Source organism: Physella acuta, unplaced genomic scaffold, assembly GCF_028476545.2.
Source record: "Physella acuta isolate Inbredline_101_S28 unplaced genomic scaffold, ASM2847654v3 ptg000728l, whole genome shotgun sequence".
NCBI classification, from domain to species: Eukaryota; Metazoa; Mollusca; class Gastropoda; family Physidae; genus Physella; species Physella acuta.
Window position 1 is genome coordinate 226683 of NW_026732246.1, and position 18876 is coordinate 245558.

An 18876-nucleotide genomic window follows, 5' to 3' on the forward strand; every position below is an offset into this window, starting at 1 on the left:
TACGATGTAGTATATCACTTGTATTTTTATAAATAAAAACTCCTTTCTTTTTTCAACAGTATTTACAGGTGTGTATATAATATATATTACACATGTATACATACATACAAATCTATGAGACAATGATATTTCCTTGTTTTGTAAGTGTAAAAGGAAGAATAGTTAGCCAAGTTGTGATGTCTTAAATGGAATGTGATGGTAAGGGAGATCAGCAATGTCACAACCATCTGATTAACTAAGTCTCTGGTATAACATACAGCAAGTGATAAATAGATCAACACACACACACTTGGATGTCAACACACAGGTAGACATTATATAGCACCAGGTTATATACAGGGGAGGTAATGTACAGCTAGTTTACATCCAGATCTCTTCATCACATTTTGTACAGGCTACAGTGTGGACTTCTGTAGGTCCTTCTACATTATCACAGCTGTGGGACGTACATCACCACAGCTGTGGGACGTACACTGGGCTTTTAGTAAGTACATACATATATTTACTGAGTCAATTACACACAGAATAGTGGCAAAAGGCAAGGTGAAAAAGTGCCTTGCATAGAGAAACTTTTAAGTTTGTATATTATGTCACTGTAAAATCACAACATTTTTACCAGGGCTAAACCACCCAATGCATATTTCATTAAGTAAATGAGACAAGTCCAGTAGAATTGTCATTAGTATAAGCTGGTCAAATGTTTGGTTGAGGGACAGGGCTGCTCCATTAAAAAAATGTAAATGTAATGTGGTATCACTAATGGGCAGTTAGGTCCAGTGGTACTTTAGGGTATGTGGTACAGGGACAGTTGTGGTATCACTAATGGGCAGTTAGGTCCAGTGGTACTTTAGGGTATGTGGTACAGGGGCAGTCCAGCCCTGTGAGATCTGTGAAAACATCAGGCAGGCCATGAGGGAGCTGGTAGTGGTGGGCGTAGTGGCCATACTGGAGCACACTTCTACGGGTGATGAATTTGAATCCAGGCTGTAAAAGTTGAAATAAGTTCAGTAAAAAGGTGATGGTGGGTTGGGGGAGGAGAGACTTAATGACTGAACTGTAAACAGTCATCTAAAACAATGGCTGTGACTTAATGACTGAACTGTAAACGTTCATCTAAAACAATGGCTGTGACTTAATGACTGAACTGTAAACGTTCATCTAAAACGATGGCTGTGACTTAATGACTGAACTGTAAACAGTCATCTAAAACTTACTCTGGTTAGCTGACGACACGTGATGATTCCGTCCCCCATCCTAAGGTCAGCCCTAAGCTGGACTCTCAACTTCTTAGATGGGACTTCAACAAGAGGGTCACCAGACAGGGACTGGAAGTCATCTTTGATGACCCCTGAGTCATCCGAACAGATGCTCTCATCATCCTGCACCTCTTCGTCAGACAGCACCTGCCTCCTGTTGTCTGTCATGTCCCCACTCTCAGGCAGCACATCCTCATGCTGACAGAGGAAAATAAACTCTTTCTAGAACTACAGAAATATGGCACACAAACTCCAGTCACAGATACAAGACAAACTCCAGTCACAGAAACAAGACAAACTCCAGCCACAGATACAAGACAAACTCCAGTCACAGATACAAGACAAGCTCCAGTCACAGATACAAGACAAACTCCAGTCACAGATAAAAAACTCTAGCCACAGATACAAGACAAACTCCAGTCACAGATACAAGACAAACTCCAGCCACAGAAACAAGACAAACTCCAGTCACAGATACAAGACAAACTCCAGCCACAGAAACAAGACAAACTCCAGCCACAGATACAAGACAAACTCCAGTCACAGATACAAGACAAGCTCCAGTCACAGATACAAGACAAACTCCAGCCACAGATACAAGACAAACTCCAGCCACAGATACAAGACAAGCTCCAGTCACAGATACAAGACAAACTCCAGCCACAGATAAAAAACACTAGCCACAGAAAGAAACATGAGAGTGGAAGAAATATTATCAGACATATCAGTCCAGTAGTGTTGTGATGTCTCCAGCCCTACTCCCTTATTGTCCTGAACTCACATCAAGGTTACCAGCATTATTTCACACATGAGTACAATGTTTCTTTCAGACAGTGCACCCCCACCCATGTAGAACATATATACTTTAACCATTGACTGCCCCCCACAGATAAATGATTGATTTACCTACAGAGACAGTCCTAACTGGACCATAGACATCCCTTAGAGAAGACTTACTTGACCATTGAAGTCCAGCCCAGGTGTCCATGAGAGATTCTCAGAGGTTACCTCCATCTTCACCAGGTCAGACAACTCATGGCCCTGTTGTGTCTTTATCAACCTTCTCTTATTCACCCACTTCCTTAAAGCTATAGGAGAACAAATCTTGTCTTACTTATATAATCACTGTTTCTAAACTATCATATAATCACTATGTTTCTAAGCTATCATATAATCACTATGTTTCTAAACTATCATATAATCACTATGTTTCTAAACTATCCTATAATCACTATGTTTCTAAACTATCCTATAATCACTATGTTTCTAAACTATCCTATAATCAGTGTTTCTAAACTATCATATAATCACTATGTTTCTAAACAATGTATGGCCATTCTCTTAGGTCTCGACATGGAACAAAATATTGTTAAACACACTGGACTAGGCTGTCTGAGAACAAGGTAACACACTAACAGGGCTGCCTACCATCAAAAGAAATGTTTTTAATAACAAAAGCCTTCATTTTCTATAATGATGCCCTTGGGTCCCAAACTTTTTCCCACTGGAATTTTATTAAAACAAATGTATAAACTGTTTCAACACAAAGAAAACACCATATGATGGGTGTTAAGGGGTCAGCATGGTCAGGCCAGTAAATTTCATTGTTGCTAAACTGGAAGATCGCAAGTTCAAACTTTATGGACACAACTGAGAATAGTCTCAAAATTATTTGAACTTCTATAATATTAATTCTAAATATAATAAATTTCTGAATTATTTTGAGGCTTAAGTATTTTTTTATTTTTACCGTCGCTTTGATTGCAAAATATAAAAAACATGTTTTTGATCCATATCAACAATAATGATGGAAGGATTCTCATCAACTCTGTCATGTCCTGTGTGCTTGAAGAAATCCCTTCTAAATTTACAATTAAGAACAAAGAAGAAATCATTCAGGCAGGCAGCCCAGCACTAGATAGTCAAGAAAAACCAATGACTTACATCTTTTGATGATGCAGGATGAATTAGCCACTGATCTCACAGCCTTGTGTAATCTGTACACTCTCCAAGCTTTTTCAATCGTCCTTACACTTTGCTTTAGCACGCGGAACCTCTTCACCTGCATGTGTGTCCTCCACACAGTTTGAATCTTGACCACTGCACTTTTTACCTGTCGCAATTTATTTACTTCCCTGTGTGTCCTCCACACACTCTGAATCTTGACCACTGCACTTATTACCTGTCGCAATTTATTTACTTCCCTGTGTGTCCTCCACACAGTCTGAATCTTGACCACTGCACTTTTGACCAGCTTTAACCGAATCACTTCCAGGTGTGTTCTCCATATGGCCTGAATCTTGACTGTGGCAAACCTTAGTTGCAGATACATTTTTCTCTGCAGGTAACATCGCCATAAAGCTTGAGCTTTAGCCATCAAGAAACTAAGAGCACTTGCCCTTGTGTGCTCAAGATGGTCCATCTAAAAGCAGAAATTTACATTCATTAACATTTTTTCATTGGCTACTTGAACATTGAGACTGTCAAAATACCCAAAATACTAGTTCATCAGATTTCAATGGTGCGCCCACTTTAAGTAACATTGGTGCAGTAGTAAATATTGCAGCAAACTCAATTTATTCTTGAGGTGATTTAAAGCTATACCACAGGTATTTATACATGTAGAAAATACCAACCTGTTTGTTAGTGAGGAAAATTTTGTTCTTTCCAAATTGTAAGTGGCAATCTCTCAAGTCTTGCTTTGGGTAGACAGACATTAAGACAAGTGCACACATTCTGTGGGGATGCTCTGTGTATGTGCCTGTGACAAGATACACAACTTGTTACTTAAGTCTTTCAATAGCATGCACAATCTACCATCCTAAGAGTTATTTCAGCAACAGGGTAACTACCAGATCTTCTTAGTCTCTTGCGTGGTGTGTGGTGCAGGTGTTCCACATGGACAAACTTTGCATCCACCTTGTCTGATAAGGTGTCTATGTTTTCCTTGTCCTCCCCCTCAGCTTGGTTGGAGAAATTCCTGTCACAGTGTTGTCTGTACAGGCCAGGCACAGAGCCAGCCAACTTGACCAGGAACCCATAGCGCTGGACAAAGTCCTGGTACGTCATCCTGTACACAGGTCAATGTTTATACAATCAGTTCAAATGTTTGTATGTCATCCTGTACACAGGTCAATGTTTATACAATCAGTTCAAATGTTTGTATGTCATCCTGTACACACATCAATGTTTATACAATCAGTTCAAATGTTTGTATGTCATCCTGTACACACGTCAATGTTTATACAATCAGTTCAAATGTTTGTATGTCATCCTGTACACACGTCAATGTTTATACAATCAGTTCAAATGTTTGTATGTCATCCTGTACACACGTCAATGTTTATACAATCAGTTCAAATGTTTGTATGTCATCCTGTACACACGTCAATGTTTATACAATCAGTTCAAATGTTTGTATGTCATCCTGTACACACGTCAATGTTTATACAATCAGTTCAAATGTTTGTATGTCATCCTGTACACACGTCAATGTTTATACAATCTGTTCAAATGTTTGGTTTTAACAAGATAAAAACAAAACATGAAAGCAAGTTTAAAATCAAAGTTGTTTGAATTAAGTTCCATCAGACTTGAGCAATACACTAAGTTATCAGCCCTGTGTCCCAAGCACATTGTTCAATTATAGACCAACCCCATAGCACTGTCACCACCCAAACAAAGCTGTGCTGTTACCAAGGTAACCAATAAATTGACAAAATGGGGGAGTGACCTTGCAGGGTAACCGAGGTGACAAATGTCCACAGTCTCCAGAGTCCCACAAGCTCGCAGCTGCTGCAGGGCATACGGCCGGTCAAAATGGTCAGCCTTGTTGCTTGTGTTGGGCTTGATGCAGCGGATAAAGTGAGCGTTCGAACTGTTGAGACTGGTCATCAGACTGTCCAGGGAACTCTGGGGGTGCAGATAGAGATCAAGTGGAGGGTGGGGGACAATGATGGGTTGGGACAAAAAAAAAAGGTAATTATAACACTAACTGGTCTAAGCCTTACAGAATAAGGATGTCAATGCTGAACTTTCATTAACTACATTTTTATTAAGACCAAGATTTAATCATGCTAAAACTTAAAAATACTTTAATTGTCAGATAAAATGAAACCTTGAATTTGGTGAGGACAGAAATCTTCTTCTTTGTTTTGGTTGGTGTAAGAGATTGCTCTGTATGAGAGAACTGGTCCTCAGAGAAAAGATTTAATATGAAACTGTTGCTGCTTGTTTCCATCAGTAAAATCAATTCAGCTGGGATGTTGTCCTGCACAATAGTTCAATAACAGGGGAAAGCACTTCAATCATTACATAATTTACTAGTGGATTAGTTTAAGTGGTACAAATTTAAAGTGATACATTGAGTGACATAACATGAAGAAAAAATAAACTACCTTGAAAGTTATAAAATAAAGTAAAAAGATATGAGAACATTTTATTCTTGATAAGCTCAATGCTTCTGAGAGTAATTTCTTATCCTACCTTATTTTTTTTCACAGCATCTTGCACAGTGTAAAGAACGTCCCCTGCATAGTGGCGCACCAAAAACTTTGTCTCATAAGTTCCCGCACCAGGTTTCCAGACAACACCATGAGAACTGCCAGCTTTGATGATCCTCCCACACAGTGAGCAGTCATCAGACGGCCGGTTTAACACAACCTCCTAGAGGAGAGTTTTGACATGAATCACCTGTTATTTCACCTGACTACCTTCTACTCTACCAACAAACATTTAGAGCTAGAGTAGTTGAGCAACTGTTTAGTCACCTCATTGAGTACACCAAAGACTCCTGTAGGACCATCCAGTGTCTCCACACAAACCTTGTTGTCTTTGTAGGCCACACTTGTCCAGGGAATGTTCTCAGCCTCATACTCAGCCTGGGATAAAAGGAGAGTGTCATAGTATAGATATATGGAATTAGACTAGACTAGTAGAGGTTACTGAGGACAGTGCCAACTTGACGGTATTGTGTGCGTGTTCAATAAAATATTTGTGGCGTGAGTGTGCCGTGCGCGTGACGCGACAATGTACTGATGACGTAAGACGCAGTAGTGAAGTTAGTTGGGGGCTAGATATAGTAAAAGACGGACGTATTCTTTGATATTGTGTAAATGATCTATAAGTGTGTGTCGGTTCTACAGCAACTTTGTCTACTAAATACCAAGATGTGAAATGTTATAATTATTTGCTGTGTAATGAATGTAGATTAACAAGCATTAGAGACTAATATTTTAAAGTGAACAACATTCTATTTACTTATATTGTCTATAGTGTGAGCTGTGTGTGTGTGTGTGTGATGACAGTGCCTGCAGATCATGCAGGAAGTGGACAATGTGATGCTGTGTGTGTGTGATGTGTGGTGTCTTTGTGTGGTGTGTGTGATGACAGTACCTGCAGATAACACAGAAAGTGGACAATGTGATGCTGTGTGTGATGTGCGTGTCTGTGTGTGATGACAGTACCTGCAGATCACGTAGAAAATGGACAATGTAATGCTGTTGTAGCCTCTCATTAGCATAGTTGATACACAGCTGTTCCAGGCTGTTGAGTTCAAATGTCTCAAACCCATAGATGTCCAACAGATCTGATAAGCAAAGCCATGTGTTAGAAGACTAAATAACGACACATTACACCCATGGATGGGGGTGTCTACATGAGCACACAGACCGCTAGAGTGACAACACGGTAACTTATTGACAGTATGGTGAGCATACAGACAGCTAGAGTGACAACATTGTAATTTACTGATAACATGGTGAGCATACAGACAGTGACAACATTGTAACTTACTGATAACATGGTGAGCATACAGAGAGTGACAACATTGTAACTTACTGATAACATGGTGAGCACACAGACAGTGACAACATTGTAACTTACTGATAACATGGTGAGCATACAGAGTGTGACAACACTGTAACTTACTGATAACATGGTGAGCATACAGACAGCTAGAGTGACAACACTGTAACTTACTGATAACATGGTGAGCATACAGAGTGTGACAACACTGTAACTTACTGATAACATGGTGAGCACACAGACAGCTAGAGTGACAACATTGTAACTTACTGATAACATGGTGAAAACTTGAAGACTTGATCTGATGGTTTATAAAACATACAAGCCAGTCAAACAATCTGAAACAAACAACATGACCATAAAGTTGTTGACTAATGCTTTTTAAAACCTGTCTATTTAATATCTCTGGCCAGTGGTATTGAGGTGAGATTGTCCAGGGCATCAGTAAGTTATAAAAAAAAATGTGTGTTTTGGACTGGCAAATACAACAAACATGATTCTTTTTGTAATGAAATCTGAACACATCATCACTGATTCAGCCTAAACACATACCTGGCATACAACAGCATAGACAAACTGTCTCTACGACTCTGGGCCTCAGACACTGTGACTGGCTTGACCACGACAGAGAGACGAGATCTTGGTCCACTGGAGATGTTGCGGTTCAGCAGAGCCTGGTGCAGGTCTAAGGAGGAGATGCCAAGCAGGCGAGCACATTCATCTTTACAAGTCTGGCTCACTGGGGACACAAGAACAGCTTCAGTACTGTGGGGACACAAGAACAGCTTCAGTACTGTGGGGACACAAGAACAGCTTCAGTACTGTGGGGACACAAGAACAGCTTCAGTACTGTGGGGACACAAGAACAGCTTCAGTACTGTGGGGAACAGCTTCAGTACTGTGGGGACACAAGAACAGCTTCAGTACTGTGGGGGCACAAGAACAGCTTCAATACTGTGGGGACACAAGAACAGCTTCAGTACTGTGGGGACACAAGAACAGCTTCAGTACTGTGGGGACACAAGAACAGCTTCAGTACTGTGGGGACACAAGAACAGCTTCAGTACTGTGGGGATACAAGAACAGCTTCAGTACTGTGGGGACACAAGAACAGCTTCAGTACTGTGGGGACACAAGAACAGCTTCAGTAGTGTGGGGACACAAGAACAGCTTCAGTACTTTGGGGACACAAGAACAGCTTCAGTACTGTGGGGACACAAGAACAGCTTTAGTACTGTGGGGAACAGCTTCAGTACTGTGGGGAACAGCTTCAGTACTGTGGGGACACAAGAACAGCTTCAGTACTGTGGGGACACAAGAACAGCTTTAGTACTGTGGGGACACAAGAACAGCTTCAGTACTGTGGGGACACAAGAACAGCTTCAGTACTGTGGGGAACAGCTTCAGTACTGTGGGGACACAAGAACAGCTTCAGTACTGTGGGGACACAAGAACAGCTTTAGTACTGTGGGGACACAAGAACAGCTTCAGTACTGTGGGGACACAAGAACAGCTTCAGTACTGTGGGGAACAGCTTCAGTACTGTGGGGACACAAGAACAGCTTCAGTACTGTGGGGACACAAGAACAGCTTCAGTACTGTGGGGACACAAGAACAGCTTTAGTACTGTGGGGACACAAGAACAGCTTCAGTACTGTGGGGACACAAGAACAGCTTTAGTACTGTGGGGACACAAGAACAGCTTCAGTACTGTGGGGAAACAAGAACAGCTTCAGTACTGTGGGGATACAAGAACAGCTTCAGTACTGTGGGGACACAAGAACAGCTTCAGTACTGTGGGGACACAAGAACAGCTTCAGTACTGTGGGGAACAGCTTCAGTACTGTGGGGAACAGCTTCAGTACTGTGGGGACACAAGAACAGCTTCAGTACTGTGGGGAACAGCTTCAGTACTGTGGGGACACAAGAACAGCTTCAGTACTGTGGGGACACAAGAACAGCTTCAGTACTGTGGGGAACAGCTTCAGTACTGTGGGGACACAAGAACAGCTTCAGTACTGTGGGGACACAAGAACAGCTTCAGTACTGTGGGGGCACAAGAACAGCTTCAGTACTGTGGGGGCACAAGAACAGCTTCAGTACTGTGGGGACACAAGAACAGCTTCAGTACTGTGGGGACACAAGAACAGCTTCAGTACTGTGGGGACACAAGAACAGCTTCAGTACTGTGGGGACACAAGAACAGCTTCAGTACTGTTGAGACTGACAGTCATTAGCAGTTTTCTAAAGAAAAATATACCACCCTTTTGTTAAGATTGTTTAAATACATTTCCAGGTCTTTAAACAGAAAATGTGTACAATTATTTAAGAACACACTTTGTGGGCCAATATTTGGATATTTGGTTTACTGGTTAAGATGTTTGAATGCTGATTCAAAGAAACTTCAAAGATTATTTCAATTCAAACACTTTAAAAGCTCAATAAAAAAAAATAATTTGGAAATCATAGAGACAACAGGAACTTGTGAAACAAATAAAATTGGAAATAAATAGACAACAAAACATGTGAAAATAAATATGTAAGATACCAATATATGCTTTGTTGAATGCTGTTGTGAAATAAAATACAAGTTTATTTTACTACAACAAAATAATTTAATTGTACTTGACTATAATAAGCAACTGAGCACTTAAAACTGGTGTAAACTTGCTATGTATATGTGACCATACTATAAAAATGTGATGGGACTGTACCTTCATCATCAGACAAGGAGCTGGCCTCTCCATCTCTGGCAGATTTAAACCTCAGGTTAGACAAGTGTAGTATGGCTAAAAGAATCTGGACATGGGTAGACAACATCAGGTTAGACAAGTGGAGTATGGCTAAAAGAATCTGGACATGGGTAGACAACATTAGGTTAGACAAGTGGAGTATGGCTAAAAGAATCTGGACATGGGTAGACAACATCAGGTTAGACAAGTGTAGCATGGCTAAAAGAATCTGGACATGGGTAGACAACATTAGGTTAGACAAGTGTAGTATGGCTAAAAGAATCTGGACATGGGTAGACAACATCAGGTTAGACACGTGTAGCATGGCTTAAAGAATCTGGACATGGGTAGACAACATCAGGTTAGACAAGTGTAGTATGGCTAAAAGAATCTGGACATGGGTAGACAACATTAGGTTAGACAAGTGTAGTATGGCTAAAAGAATCTGGACATGGGTAGACCTTGTCTGCAGGAACTATTTAAAAACACAAGACTATCTAAAATCTATAATATAATGCAAAATATTGCAGTGTTTTATCATGGCTTTAGAGGAATGACATTTAAAAAAGTTAAAGGCAGATAGAGACATGCAAGAGCAGGTAGTTCTACAAGTCAAGTGAGAGAATAGACTAACATGTACCTTAAACATTGAGACTTGATTGTTAGGTAACACACCTATGTTTGTCATTGCATCCACTGTTTGTAATATTGTCAGCGAATCAGCTAGAGACAAAAGAAACCATTGACATAAAGTTTCAATCTTTCAGCTATGGACAAATAATTATTCTTTAGTAATATATGTATAAAATTAAGTACAACTTTAATGTGATTTTAAGCATAATAGAAAAACAAAGGCAAATTGTGATGGGGAAATACCTTGTTGTGCTATGATACAATTCAATCCAGAGTTCATGACCTCTGACCTGACCTCTTCCAACCATTGGGGTATTGCCTGAAGGTTTTTTAGACTCAACAGCTGTAAATATGAAACCAGGTTTAAACATACATTATCAAAGTATATATATACCCCATGACATTATGAAATCAAGTTTAAACATACATTATCAAAGTATATATATCCCTTGACATTATGAAATCAAATTTAAATATACATTATCAAAGTATATGTCTCTCAACATTTCAACGTTCACACTAGACAACTGATTATGTCAAGACGGCAACTGATACATTGTTTTTTTTAAATGAATAAAACACAAGAAGATATAAACAATGACCCAGTATATGAGTACCAAAGGTATATACCTGATAAAATATGTGAAAATTGTTCTCAGCTGACCCTTGATGCACCACACGAGTCTTCTCCAGGAGGTAAGTCTGTATAAGTCCTCCCACAATATGGCCATTCCTAGATTAATGTATCCAGATACTTTATTAAGGCAAAAGTTGTCAGAAAATACATCAAAATACCAGGAACTTAACATTATTAAGGAAATAGTGCCTTGATACTTTGCTAACATAAACTTAAAGCAAAATTAAAAAAATAGAAATTGAAACTGACCGGTGGAACTGCAGCTGTATAAACTTTCCAAATCTTGAACTATTTCCATTTCTTGGTGTTGCTGCATTGCCTGAAATCACAAAGTAATTTTATGATAAGTGACCACTGTTGTAGTGACCACATCCCTAACACACACAATCATTGACCACTGCAGTAGTGACCACATCCCTAACACACAATCATTGACCACTGCAGTAGTGACCACATCCCTAACACACACAATCATTGACCACTGCAGTAGTGACCACATCCCTAACACACAATCATTGACCACTGCAGTAGTGACCACATCCCTAACACACAATCATTGACCACTGCAGTAGTGACCACATCCCTAACACACACACAATCATTGACCACTGCAGTAGTGACCACATCCCTAACACACAATCATTGACCACTACAGTAGTGACCACATCCCTAACACACACACAATCATTGACCACTGCAGTAGTGACCACTGCAGTAGTGACCATACCTCTAACATGGTAACCGGAATGATGTGCAATGGAAAACTGTACATGCAATTTTGTTTTCTTAAATCAAGCTTTTATAATCATTAACAAAGAGTGACTACATGCACACTGCAGCTTATATAAAACACTTTTCCATGAAATATGAGAAAATTAAAGTGTATTAGCGTCATTAGTTTCTGTTTGCACAGTTTTCTGCTGCACAGTTTTTCTGGAAACCCACTAACACACACAGATAACACCAAAGTTAGAACATAATTACCAAAAGCCTCTAGGATGGGGTTTGAGTCTAGGACTTGCTGTTCAATCACACTGCCAGGTATAGAGCGCTCTAAGCTGTAGAGACAAGGATTAGTCAGGTCTATATTCATGTCTCTTATATCTCTTCTTTACACTAATGTGTTTTTATAAAAAAAAAGGGCTGGTGCAGAGAAATAGAAAACTTTAAGGACTTACTTTATTTCATTTTCAGGGCTTGAGATTATTGTTAGGTACCGCAGCAAATGTTTGGCAGATACAGTCTGTTAAATAGAAATATTTTTTTCCAGTCATATAGCCCCAGACAACAGACATTGAGTGAGTGTACAAATGTGACTAGCCCCAGACAACAGACATTGAGTGAGTGTACAAATGTGACTAGCCCCAGACAACAGACATTGAGTGAGTGTACAAATGTGACTAGCCCCAGACAACAGACATTGAGTGAGTGTACAAATGTGACTAGCCCCAGACAACAGACATTGAGTGTACAAATGTGGCTAGCCCCAGACAACAGACATTGAGTGAGTGTACAAATGTGACTAGCCCCAGACAACAGACATTGAGTGAGTGTACAAATGTGGCTAGCCTCAGACAACAGACATTGAGTGAGTGTACAAATGTGACTAGCCCCAGACAACAGACATTGAGTGAGTGTACAAATGTGACTAGCCCCAGACAACAGACATTGAGTGAGTGTACAAATGTGACTAGCCCCAGACAACAGACATTGAGTGAGTGTACAAATGTGACTAGCCCCAGACAACAGACATTGAGTGAGTGTACAAATGTGACTAGCCCCAGACAACAGACATTGAGTGAGTGTACAAATGTGACTAGCCCCAGACAACAGACATTGAGTGAGTGTACAAATGTGACTAGCCCCAGACAACAGACATTGAGTGAGTGTACAAATGTGGCTAGCCCCAGACAACAGACTCACCTTCCCAGGCCCCCAGACAACAGACTCACCTTCCCAGCCCCACTCTCTCCACTGACAATGATACTCTGGTTGACTTTGCCCTGCTCTCTGACCATTTGTGTGTAAGCTTTCTCTGCTATGATGTAGATATGTGGATCTTTGGTCTGAAAGTTTACATTTCAACACATTCAGTTCATGCTCAAACTTAAATCCCTTATATTTAAATATTCTCCAGCTTGCCGTGTTTCTCCCTTGTCTGACCACAAGTTTTTAAATGTAGTTTGATATTTTATTAACAGATTACTTACCTCCCTTGTCTGACCACAAGTTTTTAAATGTAGTTTGATATTTTATGAACCATTTACCCAAATATGTAGTGCAATTAGAGAAATATACCTTTGAGAACAAGTAAACAAAGAAGTAAAATACCTGATGAGAGTTGTGATAATCATATATTGTATGTATGTGGTAGAGCTGTGGGACGTCTTTGAAAGGGTTGACAGCAACAATGGTGGTGCCAGCTGATGTGTAGTAGATATCATGGGTGTAGCGTTCTTCAAGGCAGTCTAACACTGTGGAGGGACAGTCAGGTTTGTTATGTGGAGGGACAGTCAGGTTTATTATGTGGAGGGACAGTCAGGTTTGTTATGTGGAGGGACAGTCAGGTTTGTGTTATGTGGAGGGACAGTCAGGTTTATTATGTTGAGGGACAGTCAGGTTTGTTATGTGGAGGGACAGTCAGGTTGGTTATGTGGAGGGACAGTCAGGTTTGTTATGTGGAGGGACAGTCAGGTTTGTGTTATTTAGAGGGACAGTCAGGTTTGTGTTATGTGGAGGGACAGTCAGGTTTGTGTTATGTGGAGGGACAGTCAGGTTTGTGTTTGACACTGATTTCCAATAGTCCAAGGACAAGCAACAGTTGACCCAGTCAGACTCTGACAACAGAGACAGCCATGGTCAACAGCACAGACCACACATACCTGTAGCTTCATTGATGGGGTTAAGGTCAGTCAAACTCAAACAGGTGAGGAAATCCATTTCTTCAGATCTAAGGACAACATCTTGTGTCTTTTTGGTCTCAACCTGGTGGTCAATATCAAGCTTGTTAGAGGTGAGTTGTTTAGGTTTGTGGATGTGGCAGTGGGTTGTTTAGGTTTGTGGGTGTGGCAGTGGGTTGTTGAGGTATGTGGGTGTGGCAGTGGGTTGTTTAGGTTTGTGGGTGTGGCAGTGGGTTGTTGAGGTATGTGGGTGTGGCAGTGGGTTGTTGAGGTTTGTGGGTGTGGCAGTGGGTTGTTTAGGTTTGTTGGTGTGGCAGTGGGTTGTTGAGGTTTGTTGGTGTGGCAGTGGGTTGTTTAGGTTTGTGGGTGTGGCAGTGGGTTGTTTAGGTTTGTGGGTGTGGCAGTGGGTTGTTGAGGTATGTGGGTGTGGCAGTGGGTTGTTGAGGTTTGTGGGTGTGGCAGTGGGTTGTTTAGGTTTGTTGGTGTGGCAGTGGGTTGTTGAGGTTTGTTGGTGTGGCAGTGGGTTGTTTAGGTTTGTGGGTGTGGCAGTGGGTTGTTTAGGTTTGTGGGTGTGGCAGTGGGTTGTTGAGGTATGTGGGTGTGGCAGTGGGTTGTTGAGGTATGTGGGTGTGGCAGTGGGTTGTTGAGGTATGTGGGTGTGGCAGTGGGTTGTTTAAGTTTGTGGGTGTGGCAGTGGGTTGTTGAGGTTTGTGGATGTGGCAGTGGGTTGTTTAGGTTTGTGGGTGTGGCAGAGAGTTGTTGAGGTTTGTGGGTGTGGCAGTGGGTTGTTGAGGTATGTGGGTGTGGCAGTGGGTTGTTTAGGTTTGTGGGTGTGGCAGTGGGTTGTTGAGGTATGTGGGTGTGGCAGTGGGTTGTTGAGGTTTGTGGGTGTGGCAGTGGGTTGTTTAGGTTTGTGGGTGTGGCAGTGGGTTGTTTAGGTTTGTGGCAGTGGGTTGTTTAGGTTTGTGGGTGTGGCAGTGGGTTGTTTAGGTTTGTGGGTGTGGCAGTGGGTTGTTGAGGTATGTGGGTGTGGCAGTGGGTTGTTGAGGTATGTGGGTGTGGCAGTGGGTTGTTGAGGTTTGTGGGTGTGGCAGTGGGTTGTTTAGGTTTGTGGGTGTGGCAGTGGGTTGTTGAGGTATGTGGGTGTGGCAGTGGGTTGTTGAGGTTTGTGGGTGTGGCAGTGGGTTGTTTTAAACTTTCTACAACTCTTACAGTGTAGTCATCGTACTGGACTGTGACAGTCAAGTTTTTCTCAGTGTGGTCTACAACAACAGCAGGAATCCAGGCTTGCTTCACACTTCTCACATACACTGGCTGGCCCTGCAGCACATTGGAGGATAGACACAGTGTTTACATCAACACTTAATGTCTTAGAGAACAGTCACAATGTTTATATCAGCACTTAATGTCTTAGAGAACAGTCACAATGTTTATATCAGCACTTAATGTCTTAGAGAACAGTCACAATGTTTATATCAGCACTTAATGTCTTAGAGAACAGTCACAATGTTTATATCAGCACTTAATGTCTTAGAGAACTGTCACAATGTTTATATCAGCACTTAATGTCTTAGAGAACAGTCACAATGTTTATATCAGCACTTAATGTCTTAGAGAACAGTCACAATGTTTATATCAGCACTTAATGTCTTAGAGAACTGTCACAATGTTTATATCAACACTTAATGTCTTAGAGAACAGTCACAATGTTTATATCAGCACTTAATGTCTTAGAGAACAGTCACAATGTTTATATCAGCACTTAATGTCTTAGAGAACAGTCACAATGTTTATATCAGCACTTAATGTCTTAGAGAACAGTCACAATGTTTACATCAGCACTTAATGTCTTAGAGAACAGTCACAATGTTTACATCAACACTTAATGTCTTAGAGAACAGTCACAATGTTTACATCAACACTTAATGTCTTAGAGAACAGTCACAATGTTTACATCAGCACTTAATGTCTTAGAGAACAGTCACAATGTTTACATCAGCACTTAATGTCTTAGAGAACTGTCACAATGTTTACATCAGCACTTAATGTCTTAGAGAGCAGTCAAAATGTTTACATCATTTAATGTCTTAGAGAACAGTCACAATGTTTATATCAGCACTTAATGTCTTAGAGAACAGTCACAATGTTTACATCAGCACTTAATGTCTTAGACAACAGTCACAATGTTTACATCAACACTTAATGTCTTAGAGAACAGTCACAATGTTTATATCAGCACTTAATGTCTTAGAGAACAGTCACAATGTTCATATCATTTAATGTCTTAGAGAACAGTCACAATGTTTACATCAGCATTAAATATCTGTAACATATTAAATTCAAACCTGTGTTAGCTTTCTTTCTGTCTTCAGGTCAATGACCCCAGCAGGCAGCGCTGCCATAGCTTTCCTCTCAGTCACACAGTCACCCCCACCTCTCCTGGTGTTATAGTTTATCTAAACAAACAATGTTATAACATCACATTATAACAGTCACCCCCACCTCTCCTGGTGTTATAGTTTATCTAAACAATGTTATAACATCACAATATAACAGTCACCCCCACCTCTCCTGGTGTTATAGTTTATCTAAACAAACAATGTTATAACATCACATTATAACAGTCACCCCCACCTCTCCTGTTATAGTTTATCTAAACAAACAATGTTATAACATCACATTATAACACAGTCACCCCCACCTCTCCTGATGTTATAGTTTATCTAAACAAACAATGTTATAAACATCACATTATAACACAGTCACCCCCACCTCTCCTGGTGTTATAGTTTATCTAAACAAACAATGTTATAACATCACATTATAACACAGTCACCCCCACCTCTCCTGTTATAGTTTATCTAAACAAACAATGTTATAACATCACATTATAACACAGTCACCCCCACCTCTCCTGGTGTTATAGTTTATCTAAACAAACAATGTTATAACATCACGACATAATATACTTGAAAAATAACAAAGAAAAAGTGTACTACACTAGCTTAAAAAGGAACTAAATTACCTTTAAAAACGAAATTGTAATACCCCTGCAGAATCATACATCCAGTCAAATTAGGAGGGGTTTTACAGTATGAAGAATGTAAACAGACATAAGACTAGAGAAAACACAATCCTGGTAATTCTCACAAAATACACAACGAAGTGTAACTATTAGATGAAAAACCCGTCATTCGAACCCCCTTCACCTTAAACTTTAATGTGCGGCAGTTGATACAAGACATTACACACCAATAAGATCTATAAATAGCGGCTGTAATCACATTGAAATTTCCCATTAAAAAACAATGTATTTTTACTTTCAGTGTAATTATCTAAGCAATGGGTGACGTAACTCGGCCAGCGAGAGAAACACTGCTACGTGAAACACATAAACAAACGCGAGTGTCAAGCGTGTGTACATTACCGGTAGGACGAAATAGCCAGCACAATAGACCGTCAAGAAAAACACTTGGTCACACTAGGCTTGTGACAAAGTTGTTCTCTAGAAACACAGGGCAGGTAGACCAGATGAGAGATGACAACAAACTGTTGGTACTGGTACCCAAACAGACGTGACAAGCGGCACATAGCCACATTACCCCCCTTTCACGCGTCTGGTTACCTCCCCTCTGTCACGCCCAACGTAATGTTATCTTTAACCTCTTGCAAGGGCACGCAGTCCTCATATGTATACACACAAATTATGGGAAGGTACTCTATGGACCGCTTGTTCAACAATTGCGGACAGAAAGAGGAACAATCCAAGATCGATGGTGGCGAGAAATCAAGTCGGTATTGGAATTGAAAGAATGTAACACAAACAGTTACTAGAGCGGAACGCTTGCCACCGGTGGTTGTAGGCTGCCCTTCATAATAGTTGGCAAACTGGTTAGGAAAAATAAAATACTAGATCTATTACTACAACTTACTAACAGAATTACTAGTTGACAAAAAAAAAGTGGTACTGAATTTGTGTAGGTAATCTCTGTGTATGAACACAGCGGCGTATAGAGCTTGCTGATTACATGCCCCTATAATGCCGTGTGAAATAGGGCTACTGTAAAATGTATGGGTGTTAGGACCAAATATATCAAGACAAAAGATCTCAGGGCGAAATACCTATTGTATTTTTTGATAAGTAAAAAAAAAGAACTTTAAGGAATATGCATAGTTTAGACATATAACATGAATTTCCTCTTGTGTGTAGTAAGTTCTTTGGTTGGTTCTCACCCCCCCCCCCCACTTTATCTTCTCACCAGCCAACAATACCCGCCACAAGCAAGTGGCCCTCAGAACTTGGATACAGATGAATAGACACGTGGAATCTCACGCCTCAGTACATGAAGAGTAGGTAAGAAAAATTATTCGACCCCCCCCCCGTACACTCATTGCAGGTACCCAAACATTTGACTCTACGCGCCCTCCTTTAACAGCTGGTACACACAAAAACCAGTTATTCTCCACCCCTCCCCAGTCGATGTACATAAAACCGTTATTCTCCTCCCCTCCCCCAGATGGATATAAATAATACCCGTTATTCTCCACCCCTCCCCCAGTCGATGTACATAAAACCGTTATTCTCCTCCCCTCCCCCAGTCGATGTACATAAAACCGTTATTCTCCACCCCTCCCCCAGTCGATGTACATAAAACCGTTATTCTCCACCCCTCCCCCAGTCGATGTACATAAAACCGTTATTCTCCTCCCCTCCCCCAGATGGATATAAATAATACCCGTTATTCTCCACCCCTCCCCCAGTCGATGTACATAAAACCGTTATTCTCCTCCCCTCCCCCAGTCGATGTACATAAAACCGTTATTCTCCTCCCCTCCCCCAGTCGATGTACATAAAACCGTTATTCTCCACCCCTCCCCCAGTCGATGTACATAAAACCGTTATTCTCCACCCC

General features: G+C 40.8%; 1 protein-coding gene across 4 annotated transcripts in view; it reads right to left on the reverse strand.

Annotated features, from left to right (window-relative positions):
• Positions 1-18876, reverse strand: part of LOC131950026 (unconventional myosin-XIX) — a 23633-nt gene continuing 4757 nt past the window's right edge. Inside the window, exons 1-27 of one of the 4 annotated variants that reach the window (XM_059312033.1) lie at positions 17391-17590; positions 16309-16419; positions 15176-15283; positions 13946-14048; positions 13395-13537; positions 13016-13129; positions 12242-12306; positions 12048-12121; positions 11313-11382; positions 11057-11159; positions 10670-10769; positions 10434-10516; positions 9776-9860; positions 9610-9630; positions 7614-7800; positions 7332-7399; positions 6722-6843; positions 6026-6136; positions 5742-5921; positions 5374-5526; positions 4990-5168; positions 4109-4326; positions 3893-4017; positions 3201-3678; positions 2214-2344; positions 1215-1454; positions 1-984 (exon numbers count right to left, since the gene is read on the reverse strand). In XM_059312033.1, coding sequence (XP_059168016.1) covers positions 820-984; positions 1215-1454; positions 2214-2344; positions 3201-3678; positions 3893-4017; positions 4109-4326; positions 4990-5168; positions 5374-5526; positions 5742-5921; positions 6026-6136; positions 6722-6843; positions 7332-7399; positions 7614-7800; positions 9610-9630; positions 9776-9860; positions 10434-10516; positions 10670-10769; positions 11057-11159; positions 11313-11382; positions 12048-12121; positions 12242-12306; positions 13016-13129; positions 13395-13537; positions 13946-14048; positions 15176-15283; positions 16309-16365 — 3483 coding nt within the window. In that variant the 5' untranslated portion in view covers positions 16366-16419; positions 17391-17590 and the 3' untranslated portion in view covers positions 1-819. Of the gene's footprint in view, positions 985-1214; positions 1455-2213; positions 2345-3200; positions 3679-3892; positions 4018-4108; positions 4327-4989; positions 5169-5373; positions 5527-5741; positions 5922-6025; positions 6137-6721; positions 6844-7331; positions 7400-7613; positions 7801-9609; positions 9631-9775; positions 9861-10433; positions 10517-10669; positions 10770-11056; positions 11160-11312; positions 11383-12047; positions 12122-12241; positions 12307-13015; positions 13130-13394; positions 13538-13945; positions 14049-15175; positions 15284-16308; positions 16420-16988; positions 17204-17390; positions 17591-18876 lie in introns of those variants that run through there. The other 3 variants (XM_059312034.1, XM_059312031.1, XM_059312032.1) reach the window with 3 other exon arrangements.